Source organism: Aptenodytes patagonicus, chromosome 4 (assembly GCF_965638725.1).
Source record: "Aptenodytes patagonicus chromosome 4, bAptPat1.pri.cur, whole genome shotgun sequence".
In the NCBI taxonomy this organism is placed as follows: domain Eukaryota; kingdom Metazoa; phylum Chordata; class Aves; order Sphenisciformes; family Spheniscidae; genus Aptenodytes; species Aptenodytes patagonicus.
Window position 1 is genome coordinate 34,233,808 of NC_134952.1, and position 22,761 is coordinate 34,256,568.

At 41.6% G+C, this 22,761-nt stretch overlaps 2 protein-coding genes across 2 annotated transcripts in view; one reads left to right on the plus strand and one right to left on the minus strand.

The window, feature by feature from the left end:
* Positions 1-394: 394 nt before the first annotated feature.
* FGF20 (fibroblast growth factor 20) lies at positions 395-4,888 on the minus strand. Its single transcript, XM_076337604.1, is given in 5 exon segments — positions 395-640; positions 1,822-1,925; positions 4,318-4,753; positions 4,800-4,855; positions 4,858-4,888. Coding segments are annotated over 5 exon segments (873 nt in total).
* A 6,140-nt stretch (positions 4,889-11,028) lies between these two features.
* The window catches only part of MICU3 (mitochondrial calcium uptake 3), a 58,253-nt gene continuing 46,520 nt past the window's right edge, over positions 11,029-22,761 (plus strand). The window contains exon 1 of the mRNA XM_076336311.1: positions 11,029-11,310. Coding sequence (XP_076192426.1) covers positions 11,029-11,310 — 282 coding nt within the window. The remainder of the gene's footprint in view (positions 11,311-22,761) is intronic.

The following is a 22,761-nucleotide window of genomic DNA, read 5'->3' on the forward strand; positions in this document are numbered from 1 at the left end:
CTTATTACTATTTTACAGTCTATTTCTTTCTACTTCTTCCAGCGGTTGTCTCATCCACGTGATGTAGGTAGTTCTTTGCTAATTTATGGCCCATAGGTAATCCAGACAAAATTGCCAAGAGTTTGTTAGTTTTAAAAAAGTCACACTCCAACTTCCCTCTGGTTACTGGCCACCGAACAGTTCAGCAAGTTTGAAGGAGGCTGGTCCACTCCCAGCTTTAAGGCTTTGTCTCCTAAATCCAAAGGATAGAAAACAGAGGCTTGCCTATCACAAAGTAGCTTCTTCCAATCCAGCATCCTCGACCTCTGCAGGTTCCTCATGCTGGTATTGCCACGGAAGCAGGGGCAAGATCAAACAGCTCCAGTATGTTTTTTTTCCAAAGTTGCCTCCTTCCTCAGCTGTATCCTAAGACATCTTTGTACAGTTCTGGAACTCTTTCAGGATCCACGGGCCGGGGCAAGAAATGTGTGAATTTCTGGTGTCTTTTGGACCTTGCCCCATCTCTGGGAGTACCGTCTTTGTTAAGTGCTACGAAGTATCGCCGCCCCGAATCTCCATGTTTGTACACATTGGACGAGTAAGTGTTGTACCAGTTTTCCTCAAACTGTTCCCTGAAGATGCATTCAGACGTTAGTTTCTCCTACAGAAAGAAACGGTGAAGAAAAATAAGTCAAGTTGCCGCTAGATATCTGAAAACACGTGAAAAAAATGTGATAAAAACAAACATAATGTTTTAGGCTGTGTGCTGCCTTACTGTTCATTTAACTGTTAACAAATCAAACCCAAGAAGAGTATGTAGCCTTGACACTGAGTTTGGAAGCCTAATTTATCCTTTATTCTTTTGAAAACTGGAGCTGTACATATACAATTTCAGATTTAAACATGAGTTAGATAACTCTCTCTCTAAGGCAGCATTACTCATTTATGATTTAACTAAAATTTACCTGACCTACAGGAACTATATTATGTAGAGTTCTGCCTTAGGGTATCCACCATTCTAGAAATGAGATTTGGTGGAGGGACACAGGTGCAATACAACAGATCAGGAAGGTATCTCCGTGTGTTCTTTGTGGTATGCACCACTTCTCACATTTTATCAAAGATTATATTTTACAGTCATGTTGAAGTTAGTCAACAGATACAAATTGTAATGCGTACAAGCTTATTTTCATTCTTAAATGCAAACATTCAAGTGTCAGGATCTGCAGGTATTGCCAGTAGTCTTGCACCACTCAGATGTTTCAAACAACAGTGGTACCTAACTGTGACATATGGTATTATCCTCTTTTTCCCAGCATTTGAAAGAATGCTTTCAGTTACAAAGCTGGTACCTGGAATTACCGCCTCCTGATTTGTAAAGGAGCATTAGGCTACACATAAAGTAAGTCAAGGTACTATATTAATTGTTGTTTATTTGTTCCATAATGATCCTTTTAACTTTTTTTTCCAATTGCATTCAATGTTTTTGATAATAGAATGTATGCTATGATACATTTGCAGTATTGATAAAAATGAAGTTAGATAGTAGGCAACTGAAATGCTTTTTGAACAGATAGTTTAATTTAGCTGGTTTTGTCATAATTTAAGAGGAATATTTCTTTTCAGTTCTCTTCATCTAGGACAGAGAAACTTTTCCCATCAAATCTTTAGTATCCAAGGCTATACCATATACTTTAAGAATATATTATACATTTCAACAGGAAAAGATGTTAGTGTTTTGAAAGCTAAGACTACCTCAGCTAGCTACTTGAGGGGTTTCATAGTGCTGAGAAGTGAATCAAAACCTCAACATGTATGAGCTGACGTGAAAGTGGTACTTACAGAGCCATAGAGTTCTCCCTTCTCATTCATTCCAAGGTAAAGGCCACTGTCCACGCCTCTAATACTGACCAGTCCCACTGCCACACTGATGAATTCAAGGATACCTGAATATATATCCAAAGAAAGAAGAAAAAAAAGAGAGATTGCTTTAACTCAACTTGTAACAAAAATCAATAAAAACATCCAAAATGTAGTTGAAAGCAAGCAGAAAATGTACGTATTATAATAAACATGGTCTACTTTTTTCCTGAAATTTCAAATATTGCACGGAAATGTATACAACATTCACAGGAAAGCAGTCTGAGAAGCCTCATCTAGGAACAAGAATCCTACACCATTTAAGAAACCTTTTTTTTTTTTTTTACGTTGAATGTGAAAGGATTTTATTCAGTGCTGAGGCTAAAGCATTCAGTACTATGCAGTTGCAATCTATAATGATTATACACTATTTGCTAAACTGCCTACTCAAGCATTGGAAGATAGGTTTGAATTACCTGAAAATATACTTTACTTTCTCTATAGCATTATCTTAAAAAAACACATCCATTATTAGATCATTTGAATGGAAATCAAAGTACAGATGGGAATTTTATATAACAGAATCTACCCACTGAAAAAATAAAGTATTTGCCAGACATCTTATCTAGCATATGGGCCCACACCTCTTGACACAACTTGCTATCTTCGGTGCAGGCTTTTTATGTGCATGAAATATGCTGCTTATTTGCTAATGTTTGGATTATAGCATTATTTATATTACATTTGCCCCAAAATGTAATATATATTAATAATATAAAGTATTCGGGAGATGAGGCACTATTTGAAGCCTGCAATTTGGCAAGGGTATGCCAACATATTTAACCAATTGATATGCACAGATTACAGTACATATAAAACATGAAAGAAAGGGAATATGTGAATTGGCTTTTTGGAAGTTGTTAACAATGTAAACAAAGCCTCAAAAAGAAGTTGTTCTAGAATCATACCTAAGATTTTGCTGTGCAGCAGCAAAACCACAAAACATTAAAAAAAAATCTGAATCTAAGGTAAGTGGTTTTAAATAGTGCATTTGATTTTGAATATGACTTTTTGTCTATTTGCTGTATTTATGATTACTCTTTTTCATTCAGGACCATTTTTCACTCTCAGACAGATGGACTGTCTGGACTATACAATAATTTAAAATGTTTTGAATTTTAATTGAGCTTTGGCAGGTTTCTTATTTATATTACCAAGCAGCAAAGAAAACAAATCCTTTACAAAGAGTAAGCATTAAAAATGCTATTGCATGTAAATCATCCTAGTCTTCCAGTTCCTAAAGCACAAAGTCCCATAAAAAGAGGTGGAGGCATTTTGTCTTTCTGGTATCGTTTTCAAAGTCAACCTTTTTCGAAACTGTAATAAGCAGGTGATTCAACCCACAAAGCAACCACATCAGACAAACCTGCCTAGAATAGTGGTAGAATAAAGGAAGAACATTTCTAAAAAGCCCAGTAAATGTTTGATCTTGGGCTAACTTTTTCTTCTTTTAAAGCAAAGATTTATTTCATGTTTACATGCTGTAGGAAATCTTCCTTCTGAGAAGAACTGTCTGTTTGACTACTGCTCTTTTACTTCTGAAAACATCCATGTGTTATAAAAGCAATTAAGAGCCATTCCAGCAGATTGTTTTGACTATGGGGAGGATGATAGGAAACTCTTTAATCACCTTTTTACTGCTGCTAAATCAATACACACAAACACTCACATGTAGCTGACAATGGCAGGTTTGTTCAGATGTCCAGTTCCTACAGCTACTATTTAGGATTTACTCCTGTATCACAGGAAACATTTGCATTTTTGGGTTGTCCTCACCTCCTTTTGGTTTATTGACAGAGAAAGTACTGGGAAGCATTTTAAGTATTTGAGCAAAGAGGCATTTTGGGCCCCCTGCTTTAACTTTCTGTCCTGCAAAACAAAGCAGTCTAATGCAGCCTAAGGGTCAACATGCCCGAGTCCATGATCTACATTATTCTACAAAGACTCAAGAAGCTCCGATACAGACAGCGAATACAAAAAGAACCAGTCTGACTTTTGACCTTTCCCACTAAACCTGCAGGCGTATGCATGCGCTTATAGACATCCAGCACAGGCTGAGCAGGGCATACGTGCGTGTCTCTTGGCTTGCATGGGACGCGCAGCCCTCCTTCACTACCTTGCCCTGATGCCTTGGTGCAGCCCCCATGGTTTAATGCCGAAGGGGGAAGCTCATCCACCTGCCCCAGCATCACTTGGCATCACGCCTCCCTCCCAAGAGTACGACTGCTCACGCACAGGTACACACACACGCACTTCCATACACACATGCACACACACGCACATGCACAGACACCCACACGCACCCAAACACACGCGTACGTGGGCACACGCGTGGATCCGCACACGTGCGAGAGCACACACGCACACGCGCACGCCCACGGGCAGAGCGCGGCCGGGGGCCGTGCCGCAGCCGCCTACCGAAGAGGCTGTGGTCCTGGCGGGTGCCGCGTACGCTGCCGTCGGGCAGGATCTGCAGGTGGAAGCCGGTGCGGCAGTACAGCTGCCGCCGCCGCAGGATGCCCTGCAAGTGCGCCAGGTCCGCCGCTGCCGCCGGCGCGGCGCCGCCGCCGCCGCCGCGGGCCGCCCGCTCCGCCGGGGCCCGGCGGTCCCCGAGCAGCGCCGGGCGCTCCCCGGCGGGCGGCAGCAGGAAGTGGGCGCCCACCGGCTGCCCCAGGCCGTCCAGGCCGCCCAGGAAGCCCCCCACCTCGGCCAGCGGAGCCATGGGGGCGCGGGGCGAGCGGGCTAAGGCGCGGCGGCGGAGAGCGGCTGCCGGCCTCTCCCGGCGGGCATGTGGGGGTGCGCGGCGGGGCCCCAAGCATGGGGAGTCGGCTGAGCCGAGCCGTGCTGTGCTGTGCTGTGCTGAGCTGAGCTGAGCTGAGCTGAGCCGAGCCGAGCCGAGCCGAGCCGAGCCGAGCCGGTGTGAGCCAGGCGGCGGGGTGGTGTTTATACGCCCCGCGTGTATATATATATACGGCGGTCCCCCTGACATATGCTAATGAAGCCCTCTGCGGGGAGGCTGCGTTTGAAATTGTAAACCGGCTCCCCCTCTCCTCGCACCTTCCTCTGATCTGAGATGACGGCGGGGAGGGAGCTCCTGGCGCGCCTCCTGCGCCCCGCCGCACGCAGGCAGTCACCCACGGGCGCGCACACGCGCGGAGGGGGGTGGGGGGCGGGGGCAGCCCCTGCGCGGAGCGGAGCGGAGCGGAGCGGGCAGCGGGGCAGCGGGCAGGCGGGAGCGGGGCCCGGGGTCCGGGCCCGGGCCCGCGCCCGGGCGGGAGCTGCCGGAGCATTACGTGGACAGGTGCAAGGAGAGGCAGGAGGGAAGAAGGAGAAAGGGCGTTACCTGAGGGTTAGACCTGCCCAGACACACATGAAAGAAAAAAAACAAAGATCTGACAGTTTTACTCCCTGTTTCTAAAACGCTAATAAAATGTACATGCATTACCCTTTCCTTTTATCGCTACAGCTACAAGGAGGGGAATTTCTAAAGAAATTGGCATAGTCAGGGAGGTGTTTTCCCCTCTGCAAATTCTCCCTCACATTTAATTTATCATTAATGTGACATGAAACTGATCTATAGCGTTTGGGTATCGACACAAGGTCTTAAAAACATAAATGGGCAGGCCCGTGGCTTGGAATAAGTATTTTCAAAACCTGCAGAGATGAAGAAAGAAAGATTGAGAGATGGCTCATCTAATCCATCTTCTTTGGGGTTTTGCATTGGGCCCGTAACCAAAGTCTGTGAGCACCACAAATTAGCAGTAATATCATCTACTGAAAGATCTCTGTTGTCTTTCTACAGTGTTTTGCATCAATTTAGGACTTTGCTGTCCTGTTCCAGATGAGCGTATGCATTTTTTTCATCCCAAAAGTAGAACGGTTCACGCATGCAAATGTATTGGTGGAACACGTTTATTATTAGCAATGGTAAAACAACGGTATATTAAAACTAAGAGCTTGACTTTTGCCTCCTTTGCTGCTTTTTCTGTAATGTCTAATGAATATTAGGGCTCAAACTACACGACCCATCTTAGCGTTCAAGATACGCAGTGCAGTTCCTTGCCAATGTTAAAACATGGTATTAGAGTATAAAACGCAAAGATCTTTCACAGTTAATTCTTTCAAAAGTTTGAGAGAATCGCTTGGTGGTTTAAGGTTTCATTTAAACAAAAAAGTTGCAGAGAATCATGAAAGATTAGTTCTCCCGTCTTGCTCCATGGTCTTTTCAGTCACAGTCTAAATCTGAGAGATCAAATGGATTTGACTGCTTAGCTTTATTTGCTATGGAGAGTATAGGGCTAATTAATTGGCAGGTGCTTTAAAGCAGGTAATGCTACACCTTTTCATCATTGCAGTCCTAAGTACTGCCCCTGTGTGCACCTGAATTATAAAAAGGCTGCTTTAAAGCAAGTGATTTACTGTGGAGGGATTTAAAACTGAAAAAACGAACGCTAAATACAATGATCAGATAAATCACCTCAGAAGAGAGCACAGGCGGACCTGCTCTGAAGGCAGTTACAGATAGATGTTATATTATTTTACCTTTCAGATAACAGGAGCCTGTCATGTGGTGGGACCCTAAAATCCACCATAATCGAGATTTCAAAGCACATCTGTGTAAACATTATCACATCAGTGTAAAACATCAACCAATGAGCTTTCTCTTTGAACCAAATCTACTTAATTGCAGTGCTAAATCAAAGAAATAGATCAAAGTTGAATAATCTATATGGCACCTATTTCTCAAGTAGCCTGTACACCGATTACTCAAATATACCTAAAACGTTTGAAACACGCATCAAGTATTTTTATTGACATGACTGGCAGGTCAAGATCAAACTGTTCACCACAGCTGCTAAGTTGCAGGACACGCGCTAGGATGATACAGCTAAATGGCGGAGGTATAGTCTTCTAAGCCTAAAGATGCTCCACTACAGACAATGTCGCCAGGTCCAAGCAGCACTCTCCGAGTCCTACAAACAGCAGAGGGCTCTTCTGGTTAGATGTCACCACTGTCCGCAGTAGAGAAGGTTTTTTTTAAAAAAAAATCCTCAGCCATCACACACTGGAAGACCCTTATGGCTAAATCTTTCCTGTTATATAATGGAAACATTTAAAGTAGAGTGGAATATATAATGTCGATCTTTTCCGAGTGGAGTCTTTAATGTCTGGGCACTAAACCGGTTATAAAGTACCAGAAAAGAAACAAAAAGATAAGAATTTTTTTGGTGTTTGCACTAGTCATGTGACAGGAAAAGATAACAGTAAAGATTTTTTTTTTTTTGCACCTTCTGAGACTATACCATGGGAAGTTAAATAATTTTGAAGAGTGTTTTTACAAGAGTACGTAATTCAACTTAAAGTATACAGTACAATCTAATCAACTCTACGTATACTTCCTAGAGACCGCACTTTCAGTGTCGTTGAACAAATACATATGTGGTCGAGTTTTTATTTCCATAGCAAGCAGTTAGGGCTTCTATAGACAATATAATTACTGTATATTTCCTAAGAATAGCATATTGTCATAGGCAAAACCTGGTGGCTACCAAGGGAGTGGAGAAAGCAATGGACTGAAATCTTTGATAGATAGTCTATATATATATGTGTGTGTGTGTGTGTGTATATAGAGAGAGATATCTATATATCTATCAGGTTGGTTAAAAAAAAGTTGTTCGCTGTAAAACTTTGCGTCCTGCAATTTATTGCACCTTTATTAATTTTAGAACTCCCTTACAACAGTGCTGTGCCAGCCATAAAATTTTAATGATATAATAAAACACTGGCTAGGAGAATGAAGGGGGGGTTCATGAATACATGAGAAAGCAAACACAGGGTGGAACAAAAACCACCAAGTAGAATATAAAGGAATATGTCCAGCTGGAGATACCTGCATATCATGGTCATTTCCAGGTTCTTCCTAGATTTGGATGAGAAAACATGGCTGGCTGCTTTCAACAAGATGAGCAGAACATGCAGAAGTTAGTGTGAGCGCCTTTCAGCACACTGCAAATCTGTGTAAAATAAGGTGTATTCTTGTGCAGGATTTACTAGGAAGAAAAGAACAGAATCATTTTCAAGGCTCCATGTACAGATCAGGTCATAATCTGATGATCTAGAGCCTTTTAAATGCAATACATACAGACTTTAAAAGCATTCAGAACTTCTTCTTCTGAACCGATACAGTTACAGGTATGTATGCATGTATACTTACATGTATATATAAATCTAGCTACCTATTTACAAAAACTCAGATGAGGGAAAAGTAATGCTGAAAAAAATTATTTTCCTATGGAAAGGAAGTTCTACATGTCTTGCACCTTCATTTTTTTTTTTCATTTCTTTAAATGAAGACAGAAATTCATAGGGCTTTTTAAGATTCGTTATTTTATTGTTCATGTTTTTGTGGATACACGAGTAACTCCTGTATAAGCAGAACGGGACAGAGAAGCTAGGTAGCAAGCACGCGTTTACATCCAGTTACATTCAATGAGAATGGACCTTTTCCACATATATCAACATTCAAATGCCTCATTTGGCAGCTTTTGCGTTAGTTCTGTAAGTGGATCATTGGATAAAAAACACCTTGATTTATTTAAATTACATGGTTTCTGAATGCGCACATAAGTTGTGCAGACAGCTTACGGTTTTTGACTTGCTGCACAAATAAATTGCGCTCTTGTTCCTAAGCAAACACCTCACCAGGGAAGTTCTGGCTAACATATCCAGGTGTAAGTAGTTACAGATGTGTATAGGATTTTTTGAAGTGAAAAAAAGATTAGCCTAAAGGTGTTATTGAAAAGTCATTAAAATGTGGCTAACCGATTTCAGGGAAACAACATGAACAGGGAGATAACTCATGGTTCATGTCTACAGTTTAGGTGACTGATGAGTCATCCAGCAAACGGGTTTACTTTGGGATACTACATTGACCAAAAGTGGTTTCTTTTCCAATCAAATGGAAAAACTAGACTATTTTAAAAAGGTAATTGTATTGGTGAATGATGTCTCCTAATGAGGCAGCTAGAACTGAAAAGATCCAAGAGCCATGGTCTACAAAATTTTCCAGACTGGATGCTTAGTCATCTAACTGCAGGAGAAATACTTGCGTTTCAGTCATGCTAAGCATCTGAAACTATTATTGTCTTGACACCTCAATATTGGCCTTTAATAAAAAGGCCTTTTATCATTTAGTACAGAGATGTAGCTCAGATTCAGAGACAAGACTTTCGCTTGGGAAACATGCATATAACATAAATAAAGCAGTAGACATAAAAAAAATCAACAAAAAAAATGTTTTTAACAGATGGGAATAAGGAAGTCAAGGGAATTACTTGAGGGATTAATTGGCTCACGGTATTCCAAAATACATAAAGAAATGCAATAACTCTATCATTCACCCCAGATACCTAGGGGTACCTATATCCCCAGATACCTATATTTCCAGACATAGCTCTGAGGTAATTCAACCTTGGCCATGATAACAGTTGTATGATCTGTCAGATTGTCAGTTGACAAACGTGGCCACAGTTCTCCCTTGACACAGTATCATAACCACTGAAATGTTTCTTAGAAATTGAAAATGCGTAAGTGTGTCTTAAACCTATTAAAATGAGTTATAGTTTGTGTATTTTCTGAAAACTTGTTCATAATAATATACAAAGCCATCAAAGATTTAGGAAAAAAAAATAAAACTGGCTGAAACTTGGGAAGAACATATTTATATAAAGAAGAAAAAGACTGAGGAACAGCAAATATGGTTGAAATAGGGGCCAGGAGAATCCCTCTTCTCTGAGAACCTGAGGTGCAGAGAGGGGTATTGGAGGGAGAGGTCAGATGGACTTGGGGAAGGCCGAAGTTTCCAGCCTACTGGTATTTAGGGAATTAAGTATTTAAATTGGGTCCCAATGCAACAATGCAGTAAGCAACCGTAAGCAACCAAACAGAAGGAACATTATGTAGATCAGTCTAGGAATGGTAAAGGACAGCATTACTCTCTTGGTAAGTTGTTTAGCTCCCTGTTTCACATTTCATTTCTAAAAACTGTTCCTCGTGGGACTAAGTGCCACCTATGGACACTTTACAGCACAGTTCAAAAAATTATGGAAGAGTCCGCCAGACTATTTGTCAGCTTTCCATAAATTTTAAAATCGAGGATTTAATATGCCAAATATTAGTATCACAGGCAACGCTGTTTGATTTCAGTTTATCTGAAACAATCCTCATGCTTTTAGTTTCAGCTGTATATCGGGTATGCACCAAGAGTTTTCAAGGCTTTGGAAACGGGCTGGGACTTTACTAGGTTTTACAGGACTGATGGAGTTGCAGCAATCTTCATTCTAGTAAGGATAACTAGGATCACTGGAGGCTTTTAATAAAGGCTTGGCAGTAAAACAGTGAAAAATCTTGACACTGCAGCCACCTCCAGCCTTCAGGATTACGAGGCAAATGAGGTATGGTTGGAAGCTCTTCCTTCCCCTAAGGTAGCGCTTCCAGGTTTCTGCAGACATATTGCCGAGTCGTGCAGACACACTCCCTTGGGAGCAAGGTTGTGAAAACACAGGGTTAGGCTCTGGAGCACGTTACTGAGCACACATGGCACACGCTCTGTGTGCCAGACTGCAGCGAGGCCCACACGCGAGCTCTGTCCCCACTCACGGCAGTTTCCATGCATCACCCTTCCCAGGCACTGTGGCTTAAACTGCCCGGATTCAGGTCAATGCCCGTTCTCTATATTTGGTCTAACCACCTCGTATCTCCACTAACTTGGCTGCAGCCCGCCGCAGGCAGAAATGTCCCGTTGTCTGCTGCTGCCTGACCCGAGAGCCGGGCGCGCCCCACGGCCGCCCCTCGGGCACCCCCGCGGAGGCGCTGCCTGCCGCAACCCCGGCGGGAGCCGGTGCCTCCAGCCTCGCCGGTGGGCTGCGAGGGAGGGAGTGGCGGGCCGCCGGCCAGGCTGCAGAGCCGTGGCCGCGGGCAGGCCGGCGGTAGCGGCGCGGCGGGGCAGGTGGCGCGGGGCGGGGACTGGAGGAGGCCTCTCGCTTCCCCACCCCTTCCCCGCTTCTCGCGAGGCTTCTGCCGGCACCCCCGGGGGCTCCGTCCGCTTGTCGCTGGGGCGGAGCGGCGTCCATGGCCGCCCTGCGCACCCTCCTGCGGTGGCGCCGCCGCTTGGGCCCCGCGCCCGGCGCGCAGCCGGCGCGGCGGCTGTGGGCCGGTGGCGGAGCCGGGGCGGCGGGACTGAGGCGGTGGCGGCGGGAGCTGGGCTGGGCGGCGGGGGGGGCTCTCGCCGGGTACGTGGGGTACCGGCTGTCCGACCGGCGGCGGGAGCCCCCCCGGGAGCCGGCAGCCGCCGAGCCGGGCGGGGCCCGGGCGCTGCTCCCCATTCCCGTGGCGGCCGCTGCCAAGGAGACGGTAGGTGTGAGCGCGCCGCGCCCCTCCCGCCTAACGGCCCGGCGGCCTCTCGCCTCCTCACCGCGGCCTCGCTCCGTGCCGCGCTCGGCGGGGCGGCTCGGCGTGCCGGGGGCCAGCCGGACGCTGTCGGCCGCCTGGGGAAGCGGCCGGAGCCGGCGGGGATGGAGGAACGTCGCTCCCCGCCCTTTCACTGTGGAAACGTCTGCGAGGCGGCGGCGGAGCCGCTCCCCGGGCTGTCGCGCAGAGGTGACCCTGTGTGGAGCCGGCCCCTGGCCTGGGAGGCGAGGCAACCTGCGCGGGCAGGTACCCCGGGAGACGAGGGCAGAGGCAGGAGCTTGTCACCCATCCTCCATCAGGAGAGAAGAGCTGTCGCTGAAACGTCGTGGTGGGCAGCAGGCGTTGGCACGCCTTTGCTGCGCCTCAAGATGTACACTGTGTGCATCCTACTCTGCTTTTCGTCTCTGGAGCGGTCCTAATGAAATTTTTCTTTAATAGAAAGTATTATTTTGCAAATTGAACCGCTACTGATAGTGCCAAACCTGTGTTCGTCTTCTTTGTATTTAGGAAAATTCTCTTTTTAATGTTAAATTTTCTGTGGAATGAAAGGTTTATGCAGAGCTTCATAAGAAGTGATAGCATAGCACTTGGTGCAAATAAGTAATGCTTCAGTTGGACTAATTCAGCAAAAACATTGGTCAACTGACCATGGGTAACAAAAAACAGTTGAAGTGACCTGGAAAATGAAGTTTCATGTGATAGGGAGAAAATCCTGCACAGTGCCATATGTAACATATGGTAATGATAGGGTTTTTTTCATTAAAAAATTAGGTATTTCTAAAAATGTCAAGAGCCATGATTAGGTGGTTTGTCAGTATGGTATCTGCTAAGACTGGAAATCAGTGGTGCAAATGGCCTGCTTTCTGTACATCAAGTTTATCATACAATATGTTTGGGAAGAGGATCTACATTTTTGCGATGGAGGCCTTGGGCTTAAGTATGAATGTTGTTAGCCCTTCTGCCCTGAGTTGTTCGCCAAAAGGCAGATTCTGTTGGCAACATCCTTTATGAAGGGAAGTTGAGCCAGGTATTTTTGATTATTCATGTATTTGTCTTGAGTGTGTCTCTATGGCACAGAGGACCAAAGACAAACTCTTTCAGCCTTTCATACTGTTTTGATTTGACAGAACTTTTACATTGTTTTACTTGCCTGGTCTTAATTCTCACTCTTATTTTGAGTGAGAAATGCTGCACCCTTGAAAAGTCAATAAATTTAGTGTGATGTGTAATTACGAATTTTCACACACATCATTATAAAAGCGTTGAGGTTGCAAAGTCAGAATTAAGGTTATATTTGAATCAGTGTAAAATAAAAACAAGTATAAAATATATCTTCTATGTATATATAGACTATTTTTCGAAGACAAACACCGGGGGAAAAAAGGGAAAGAAAAAAATTAACGTGTTTGGTTTTATGCTCCTATGTGGAAAGAGGCTCTAATTAATTCTGTTTTCCATTTGGATAGCAGAAAATTTGAAAGATTAAGTTGAAATATGTCCACTCAAGTTTCAGTGGCTAGACTAAATGCACAGACTGACATCTCAGAATACTTACCTTTTTGTTGCAATTTTTTATTTTTGAATGAGTGGTCTTATTGATTTCAAATTGCAGATCTGAGCGCTCAGCATTCCTGAAAAAACATCCTTCTAATTCAGGCCCCCCCAAAATGAGGCTCAAATAGCTGTGGAATTTTTGGTCCAAGGTAGTGGGTTGCTGTGCTTTTTTTATTATTGACTGTCGTGCTGCAGAAGGGCTTGTGTGGTCTTTGGGGAAAGACCACAGTTTGAGACCAGATCAAGCTGGTGAACTACCAAGAGTAGTTTGACCATGAGCTCCATGTGCAATCTGTACTCCATTTATGATTGCCCTCTAGACCTGTGATGAGCACCAGCTTTTTCATTACAGGTTTCTAAAACATCTCCAGAGGTGTCTTCTAGGGGAAAAAAAGGATGCAAATACTGTGTTCAGATTGCATTGAAGGGTATTCGTGGTATTGTGCAACGGTATTATATTGTAACGTCCTTTATTAGAAGGCTGAATTCATGTTGCCTGAGTGATAATAACTTTTTTACTTCCTAATTTTAAATGCTGAGCTTAACAACCTTAATAGCATTTAACAGTTTAAAAACCATAATAACGTTTGAAGTAGAAAATTCTGCCATGAAAAGTCATATTAGTATCAGTGTTACTAGGATCAAGGTTGGGGGTCTTGGATCTACTGCAGAGTGTGTTTGGAGTAATGGCTGGAGAATGATAACCTGCAGCTTCTGTATAGATGAGTTTGATGGAAATGTGATGCACATTTTGCTAGGAGGTTTTTACAATTATATCATGTACTGACCAAGAAAAAATGATGAGGCTCAAGTATCTTGGGATCCTTTCCAGCTGCTTTTGGAAGGTCAGGGAGGAGTCAAAGACATTTATCCTTTACTCCTGATGGACAAAGTCTGACACCATTTTCTGGGGCTTTCTAGGTTTGTCCTCCCCACACCCCTTTACTGTTTCTCTAGCTCCCCATTTCATTTCCAGTCTCAGTCTACTTTTCATTCCACCAAGGCAAATTATCCAACATCATCTTTTTTTTTTTTTCGCTTCCATGCAACCCAAACTTTTCTACTTCATCCTAATATTTCCATTTGCATGCTTCTTCCTAATCTTTCCTCCAGCAGGATGCTTTTCCCAGGTGCTTTTTACTTGGATCATTGGAAGCAGGAAGCAGGTGACGTCTCTGTTGTCAATGTCTTGCTATAGAGATCTACAGCAGCTGGTAGAAGCAGTTACACTGAACATTTCTTGCATCACCCCTGGGGCTCTGACCTCGAATGACCACAGAGCAGGTTCAAATTTTGGGCAACTTGGCTAACAAAATGAGTATTTTTGCATGACGGTTTGCATAGGCTCATAACTTCTTAACAGAACAACCACTAAAAAAAACCCAGTCCTGACACTAAAGTGACCACCCCTTGCAAAATGTGAAATCCTTTCCTTTAAAACATGGAGTTGCTGGAGATTCTTAAAAAAATTTAAAATGGTCTAATGTGGGCAAAACAAAATCTATCTCCTCCCATAGTTTTTCATTCCATTCAAAAAAGTCCATTCCGAAACATTAATTGACGATGGATAATTTCATTTGTAATGGTTAACACATAGTAAGTTTATAAATGAAAACAGTATCACAATGTAAAGTATTCAGCTATTCAAAGTGTTCAAGAGTATTCAAGATACCTATGGCTGTCTCATCCATATTGTTGGGGTTTAACCCTGGCTGGCAGCCACCACACAGCCCCACACAGCCGCTCACTCACCCCTCTGCAGTGGGATGGGGGAGAGAATTGCAAGGGTAAAAGTGGGAAAACTTGTGGGTTGAGATAAAGACAGTTTAACAGCAAAGCAAAAGCCGCGCACACAAGCAAAGCAAACCAAGGAATTCATTCGCTACTTCCCATTGGCAGGCAGGTGTTCAGCCATCCCCAGAAAAGCAGGGCTCCATCATGCGTAACGGTGACTTTGGAAGACAAGCACCTTAACTCTGAATGTCCCCAAAGCTTTTATTGCTGAGCACTATATCATATGTTATGGAATATCCCTTTGGTCAGTTGGGGTCAGCTGTCCCAGCTGTGTCCCCTCTCAACTTCTTGTACACCCCCAGCCTACTTGCTGGTGGGACAATGTGAGAAGCAGAACAAGCCTTGACACTGTGCAAGCACTGCTCACAATAGCCGAAACATCCCTGTATTATCAAGACTGATTTGGTCACAAATCCAGAAGTTAGCACCATACCAGCTACTGTGAAGAAAGTTAACTATCCAGCCAAAACCACATATCTAGTTTTGAATTCCCACGTCTTTCTTATTTCTTGAGATGATTTTTTGTAAAAGTGTAATAAGTGGAATGTCTGCCTTGTTTCATCTAGGCAGCTCCAGCAGACAGCAGAATAGGTTTCTGATCCCCCTAAATACTAAAAAAGGGGGGTTAACCTAGTTTACGTCTTGACTTTCGAAGAACAACTGTCTTCTTGCAGGTCACCTGCTTCCAAATAATCTTCATATGGCCTGTGAAAGTATCTTGAGAGTTGTGCTGGGCCCAGTTAGTATCCCTACAGGTTACTTTTCTTCAGTTTCTATCACTGAGTCCGAATAATGCTTGGCAGTAGTGATGGAATATTTAAGAATATAAGGTTATCATATATACCTGGATAATTAGTTGCTTTGTCCTGCTGCTGTCATCGAGTATTTCCTGATGCTCTAGTATTTATGGAACCAATAAATTTTAAAAGGGCTTTTAGATTCCAGGACTACCAGTGATGATTAAACAGATGATGGGACACCTTCCCATTCTTAGCCAGTTCAGAAATGAGGTACATCATTTGAGAGTAGCTGAAAAAAACTATGTTTGAGTCTCCTAGAGAAACACGGTGTCAGAATGGTCTGCAGATCTTTCTCCCTGTTCTATGAAACTCTTACAGTATGAAACCTGATGAGCAACAGATTTGTGAATTTATGTGCAGGTGAATAAAAAGATGCTGTTTGCTAGAAGTCAAGTAAGCTATGATATGTGTCACCAACATGGGGTCAGCAGCGTGGCAAACTTTTTGAACAGACAAATCTCATGTACATGTACAAACCAGTACAAAAAAATACTTGCTTGACCAAGCATATCATTGGAGGCGTTCTGGTAGAGAGTAAGATTTGTTACAGAAGCAGCATGAAGCTAAGCTCCCTACAGGATTCCCTTTTCCCAGATGCTTTCTGAGAATAATTCCAGTTCTGAGGACTAGGGGTTTATATGTGATTACCTGGAGCAAAATCTTGGACACTATAATAAAGCAACAGTTTTAATTCCAGGGTTGCTGCCACATAACATTTCAGAACCAAAGTAAAAGTCTGCACTCGGAGCTGCTGGGTTTGTATCTGAAGGTTTTGGTGAAGACTGGGAGAGCTCCTTTGAAGTCTACGAGATGCTTATGCAGAGCAGGAAACTCTTTGAAAGAACTGTTATTTTGATACAGATTCTCTGTATTGACAACTGAGAACAGTATTGACCCAAGAAGAGTCCTGATCCAACATACTGCTTATGAAGTATTTACCTTGTCGATGCAACTGTGTATCATGTTCAGGTATTTTTCAGAGAAATACAACAATTATACAAAAACATAATCCAGTGTCAGAATTCCTCAGAGGAATTAGTATTTGTCTTCTAGTTCCTTGCTTCCATGTTCCTTACTTCCAAAATTGCAGTGTCATTTGTAAAGCTTATTAAAATGGTCTTGGAAATACCAATGATGCCTCTCTGCACTCCAGAGAGATCTTTTTTATAATCATGTTGTCATTGTGTAAAGGTAGTGTACTCCAGGTCTGTATTTATTTTTAATAAATATCCTCTGAGAATCACTTCCTTCAGAGGTGATTTAGGAATTAAAAGGCGGGCAGGAAGAGACAGACACAGAATATGTACTTTATCACATTTCTTGAAGGCACACTCATTTCCAGGAGAAGGAAGCTGCATACTGCGGATGTTTCCAGAGGTTTTTTTCCTAGTACCTCAGCAGTACTGTCAAACTCTCTCTTTGTGAAAATACTCAAAAGGTCAAGTTTATTTGTAGCAGCACGTTTCTAAGTGGATTACATCATGTATTTCCATCTCTGTGAAATGAAGAACAAGACTTTAACTCCAAAAAGTAAGGCGAACTCCCCTAGGGAGGAGATTCTCCTGCCTGCTCGAAGAGGGATGCTGTTCCAAGAGATGCGTAAAGCATCGTTTTTACAAGAACCACTTGTAGCTAACCTTTTCTCATAAGCTTTGTGCATTTCATGTCATAAGTCAATTGCCAAATATAGGAAGATGGTTTGCTCTTTGATAACATCTGAAGCTCCTCACTGTCGTCATCCTGAGAAGGATACTGCTTGCCAGCCAGCTGTAGTGAGAGCCATGCTGAAGGAAAAGGAAGGTCTCAGCATTAATTCTGTGTTCCTCAAGATGTTAAAAAAGGATAATACATGTTTGGGAGAGACAGATCCAGCTACTAGTATGTTTTAGTCTTGCATGCAGTGAAGCATATGGACATGTATAGCAGGATATACACACTGATGGAAGCTTCTTGAAGAACTGCTAGAGGTTAAGTAATTTCCATGTGAAACTAATGTAAGAAGGACTGTTGGAGAATATTTTAGCGTAATACTTATTTTGGAGGATTTCTGGAATAGCTGTGCTTACAGGTAAATATTGTTACCCCAAGGATTTCCTGTAACAGAATTGTATTTGAACAGGGCCCTTTTTACAGCATTTTAAACACATTCCAGCTTCCTATGCTTGTAAATATTTTAATATAATAATGTCCTTATCTCAGTGAAGCGGGATCAACTAACAGAATTGTTGGCTGTACTACATCTAAGTAGTCTGCTAGAAATATAACTTCAGTAAGCATCAAAACAGTTTTGTCTACTTTGGGATTTTCCCACACTGGGAACTTGACGTTTAACCTTTTGGCCACCCAGCATGAAAACAAAATTGCGCTACTTTTATCTACATGGGAGCATATTAAATAAGCCTGAAGTCAAATATAAACGAAGGAAGTAAGGAACAGCATTGCTTTGAAAACCTTTTTATTTTAATAATTTGCACAGATTCTCATTGATGGAAGACAGATTACTTTGCAAGCAAAAATTCAAAGAAACTCACCCACTTGAAATAAATTAGTTAAAGATTAAACTACTGTAACAGAACATATTTTTGACTGCAAGCAAAAGGTACTTTTAGTAGTAAATGTTGGCTTCTTTAGCTAAAATAGTCTCACCTTTATCTCAGTTGGAAAAAGCAAGAGAACACTGATCTGACTTGGAACACAGCAAAGTTGTGTTGTTTTATGTGATACTGTTGGAGCTTTTTGCCTCATATACTTGCACACACAGCATGTGTATTTTTACCTATTTGTTTTGTAAAATATTTTGCATTATTTGTGGATATTCTCAGAATCTGGGAGTTGGAATATTGTTCTGGGTTTTGATAACAGATTCTTGCAGATTACTTCTGCAGAGCTTTATGAGCTTGTAGGCGTCAGTTTTTCTAATTTTTAAGTGGAAAACCCTGTATCTGGCATTTAAGCTTGTCTCTGTCGGAAAACTAGATCTTTTGCCACCGAATAAAACTTCTGAATTACTGACTTAATGTAATACGAGACTTAACACTGGGCAAAGAACATTTCTTTTGTGTTTTTTAATAGAAAGGGTAATGATGTCATGTTTTATCTTCTGCACTTTACTTCCACTGAACCTGAGCCTTATCATTAGCATTTATTGATATTTTCAGATAGTTTGGGGTCCTAACTACTGCAAAATTTTAGTTATTTTAATGTCACTTTGTGAGCTCATGTCCTGCGTTAGGGTATCTTATGTCAATGTAGTTATTGCATGGATTTCACTGGAAGGCCATACAGGCTAGTTCATGTTATACCAAATACAGACAGACCATATATCTGAGGTAAGACAGCCAGTAAGACAAACGTGGGACCAGAAATGGAGATTAGCCCATGCTTCAAGGAAGTTCAAGTAATACGTGGAAACCTTTGGTGAGAGCACCAGACTTTCAGGGCATTTTGACTGGTCTCCATCAATAGACACAGTATATGAAAGATGAACCCAAAATGGGAATGGGTTTTGGATGCTAATTTTGCTTGATAGAAAGCCTAGATCTTCTTCACTCAAGTTTTTGCTGTGAATAGAAGGAGAAAATACAGAAGGGTATCATTCTAAAAGAGGTTCTGCAAGGAATGCTTTCAAAGTTGGTTGACTTAAAAATGTTGAGTGTCCATAACAAAGACTTTCATCTAAAGGATTACTACTCTGTGAGACACGTGGTGGTGGTATTGTAGCTTTAGATGGCCCTCTCTAAATGCAGTACTTCCAGAAAATAGTTTTTAGGAATTACCTTGAAATATGTTAGTGAGAGAGCATTATCATCATATTTTCATTTGCATAATAAATTTGAAACTTTTGAGGCCTTTTCCAGATATTTTAGGCTGTTTGTAATATGTTTGTAGCATAGATTTACAATGGAAGCACAGGTAATTGAAGAATGATACTCTCCATTCAGAGAAGTACCCCGCCAAATTACTATTTGGTCTTCAATTTCATTTTTACTTAACTTGATTTGATAAGCTGATGTTAAAATGGACTTTCTTATGGGAAATGTTTCCCTGTGTTTCCTTTGCCTGGTGGTGGTTTGCATATAAGTGCTGAATCAGTTTAACCAATTTTAGAAAGTGCTTTGAAATGTCTCCTCTGTGCAAGAATTAGGTATGTGTATATACATTTCTGTGTATATAGAACAGCAATAAAATAGGCCAAGATCATTTTTTCTCCTCAGCTGATGTAAACTGAGCTTAGAACAGCCATGCAGTCTCTGTTCTTGGTTTTGCAGAAGGCAGATGGAAGCCAAGACCGTGCATAGCAGCACGCCAAAAAGGTGCTGTGTTCCCTCTGCAGTCCTGCAAGGGTATGGCACAGGAGGACAGGGGGTGGGAGGTGAAATATGGAGCAACAAGGTACCAGAGTTTGAGGGAGGAAGGGCAGGATGATAACCATGAGCTGTTTGATTACAACTATTAATGCTTAGAATTTTTTTGAGAACAGGGAAGAGATAACATATTGTTTGTGAGTGCTGATGAGCTTCAGTCTTGCCTCATTTACTTTATGAGTTGTGAAGTTGGAAGGGTGGAAATTCTGGCTACCAGCTACGTTCTTGGTTTCAGCTGTGGGGCTTTTTTTTTCCCCTAAAAGTTCTAATAACAAAGTAGATCAGTGTACATGTGCAGGTAAACAAGAGCTGACCTGCTATGCCTAAAATTAAAGTAATACTGCTACTGGGAGATTTGTGACATTCTGCTTGAAGGAAATGGCCGTGTCCAGTTTTTAAAAGGCAGAGAACCATAACATGATACAAGATCATAGCAATTAGTAGGCAGGATTGCCAAGAGGATTAGTAAACAGAAGCATAAAAAAAGCTCCCCTCTTCTGTTTGTCAAAGAGATGTACTTTCATGAAAGTTTTTGAAGATTGTTGATAATTACAGAGAGATTTAGTCTGGATAAGCTCTTGAAACTTCAAATAGAAATTGGAATCTTACTGAATCCTGTTCACTCCTTCACCAACAGTACCTTCCCTGAGGTATTCAACATCTACTTTCTGTGTCTTGTTCATGTGTCCATTGGATTTGATACTGATGCTGCTACAATAAGATTGCCTAACCTGGGCATAAATATGAAATAAATCAATTGAGAGTAATTGGTGTCACTAGGATTCTCATACTTGCCTCACTGGATTATGATCTGCTAATGTTGGGGAAAACAGGAGAAATTTCAGTTATGTGTTGAGAGGAATTTCTTAAATGAACGCCTGAAGAGGTGCGAATTGAGGTGATACTTTAGAATGGCTTGGCTTTTAATTAGCATATTGATTAATTCCTAATTACAGCTTTTATGCAAGAGACTTAAAGTTGCTGTATGTTACATAAATTGATAAGCAGTGATAGGAGAAGGAAAGCTCTGAACAAATTTGGACAAAAATAATATTATTCCTAAAGATGGTTTTATTTGTCAGTTAGCTAAGGTGTGTGCCTGGACTCTTCTGCAGCCAAACCTTGCTTTTATTTGGACATTTAGTGTATGGACCAGTGATCTAATGCATGTTAAGCCCTGTACACATTTGTTTGAATTCATGTTGGATCAATAGCAGAAACAACTTGTTTTGATTCTTTCAGATAAAACCACAAAGTTCAAAATAAAGTGGTATTTTTATTCTTTGGAATAAAATTATGCTTAAGCCTGCAGTTTTCCCATCACTTTAACTTGAAGTAGGTGGAGCTTGCTGCTGGAACAGGTGATACTTTCTTTTCCGTAAGCTGCAAGTTCCTGTGGCCTAGGTTTTGAAACAAATAACTGTTCTTGTGGGGTAGATCCAGGCATTTATCTGGCTAAAAAAATAACACCACCAAAACAAAAAGTTCTCAGTCAGACCAGTTCCCTTACCCAGTTTGACACTTAAAAAATGAGCATAAAGTGCCAGAGCAAGGGCATGCAGGGTATTGAGCCTTAAGGGAGGTACTGCTCTTTTTGGTGGCAGGCTGTATTCATATCGGGTTACAATGCCTTTGAGCCAGAGCGTGAAATGCTGGCATTGCTATATAGTCAGAGGGAAACTGTAGATTGGCTAAAATGAAGCAGAAATTAAGGTTTTGCAGACCTGAGTACTGGCATGAGTTAAGTTTAAGCGTGTCTTGAAAATTCCGTGTTTGCAGTATGTTATTTTATACTTACAGTAGCATAGAGTACTTAAGATAATGTTGAAATATGTGTCTGAGAATTTAATAAATGCTTTTCTAAGTGTCTCAGGCGAAATATTAAGCAGCAGTACCTGAGATAGTGTGAATTTCTTGAGAGCAAAGAATCTCAACATGCTCTCCAAATACTAACAGTGATCAAAACTAAGATGATATTTCTTGAGTGACACATTATCTACAGATTCTTCTGAGTATGTATGATTGATTATGACTGGTTACAATCGATTATACATACTGCATGTGTAATACGGCCTTGAAGCATTTTCTTTTCTGAAAATCGACTTGGCAGAAATATTGCTTTATTACTCATGCTTACAACCTGCATGTATGCAAAAGCATGTTTGTAATAGTGATAAAATAACATACATATCAAAAATGAGATAGATTATTAAACTTCAAATACAGGGATAATCAGTTATGTCGCTACAAGCGCTACCAAAACAATTGAGTTGTGTAAATCCCACATGAAGGCATAGCTTGAATGCCACTGGACTGCTGAAGGATCAGTAAGACCATAGTATTCAAATAGTGAGATAGGACAGAAATGTTTTGGGTTGCATGTAGGTATGTCAGAAGACAATTCAGTTTTTTTCTGTCATTCTGAGGTGAGTTTGTAGGTCTGGCTGTTAGATTTTATTTTTTCCTCCCCGTATTTCATTTGGTAATCATTTGAAAATGATAAAAAACACGAAGACCACGTTTAAAGCTGCTTCTCAGGCAGAAGTGCAGAATATTTGTATGTAAAGCAGTCTACTGAAAATTAAATGATTGTATAAGCAAGTCTATTACTCTTACTTTCTGTGACAGTTTTTTCCATTGAAACAAAATGTTTTCACACACACAATAGAAGCAATAATTTCAAAAATATGAGAGACAGTCCATAAAGAGAACTATGCAGTCGATAATCTTTTTTCCTTCTAGAAGGCTGGTTAAAATGTCCTAGATAAAGTATTGAAGTACTAAGACTCCCATATATAAAATCAAGAAATTGCAGTCTTCTGTTACGTTGTGATTGTACATGTGATTTTTTGTTTTGTTTTCTCCAAATAGAAAGTGTTTGA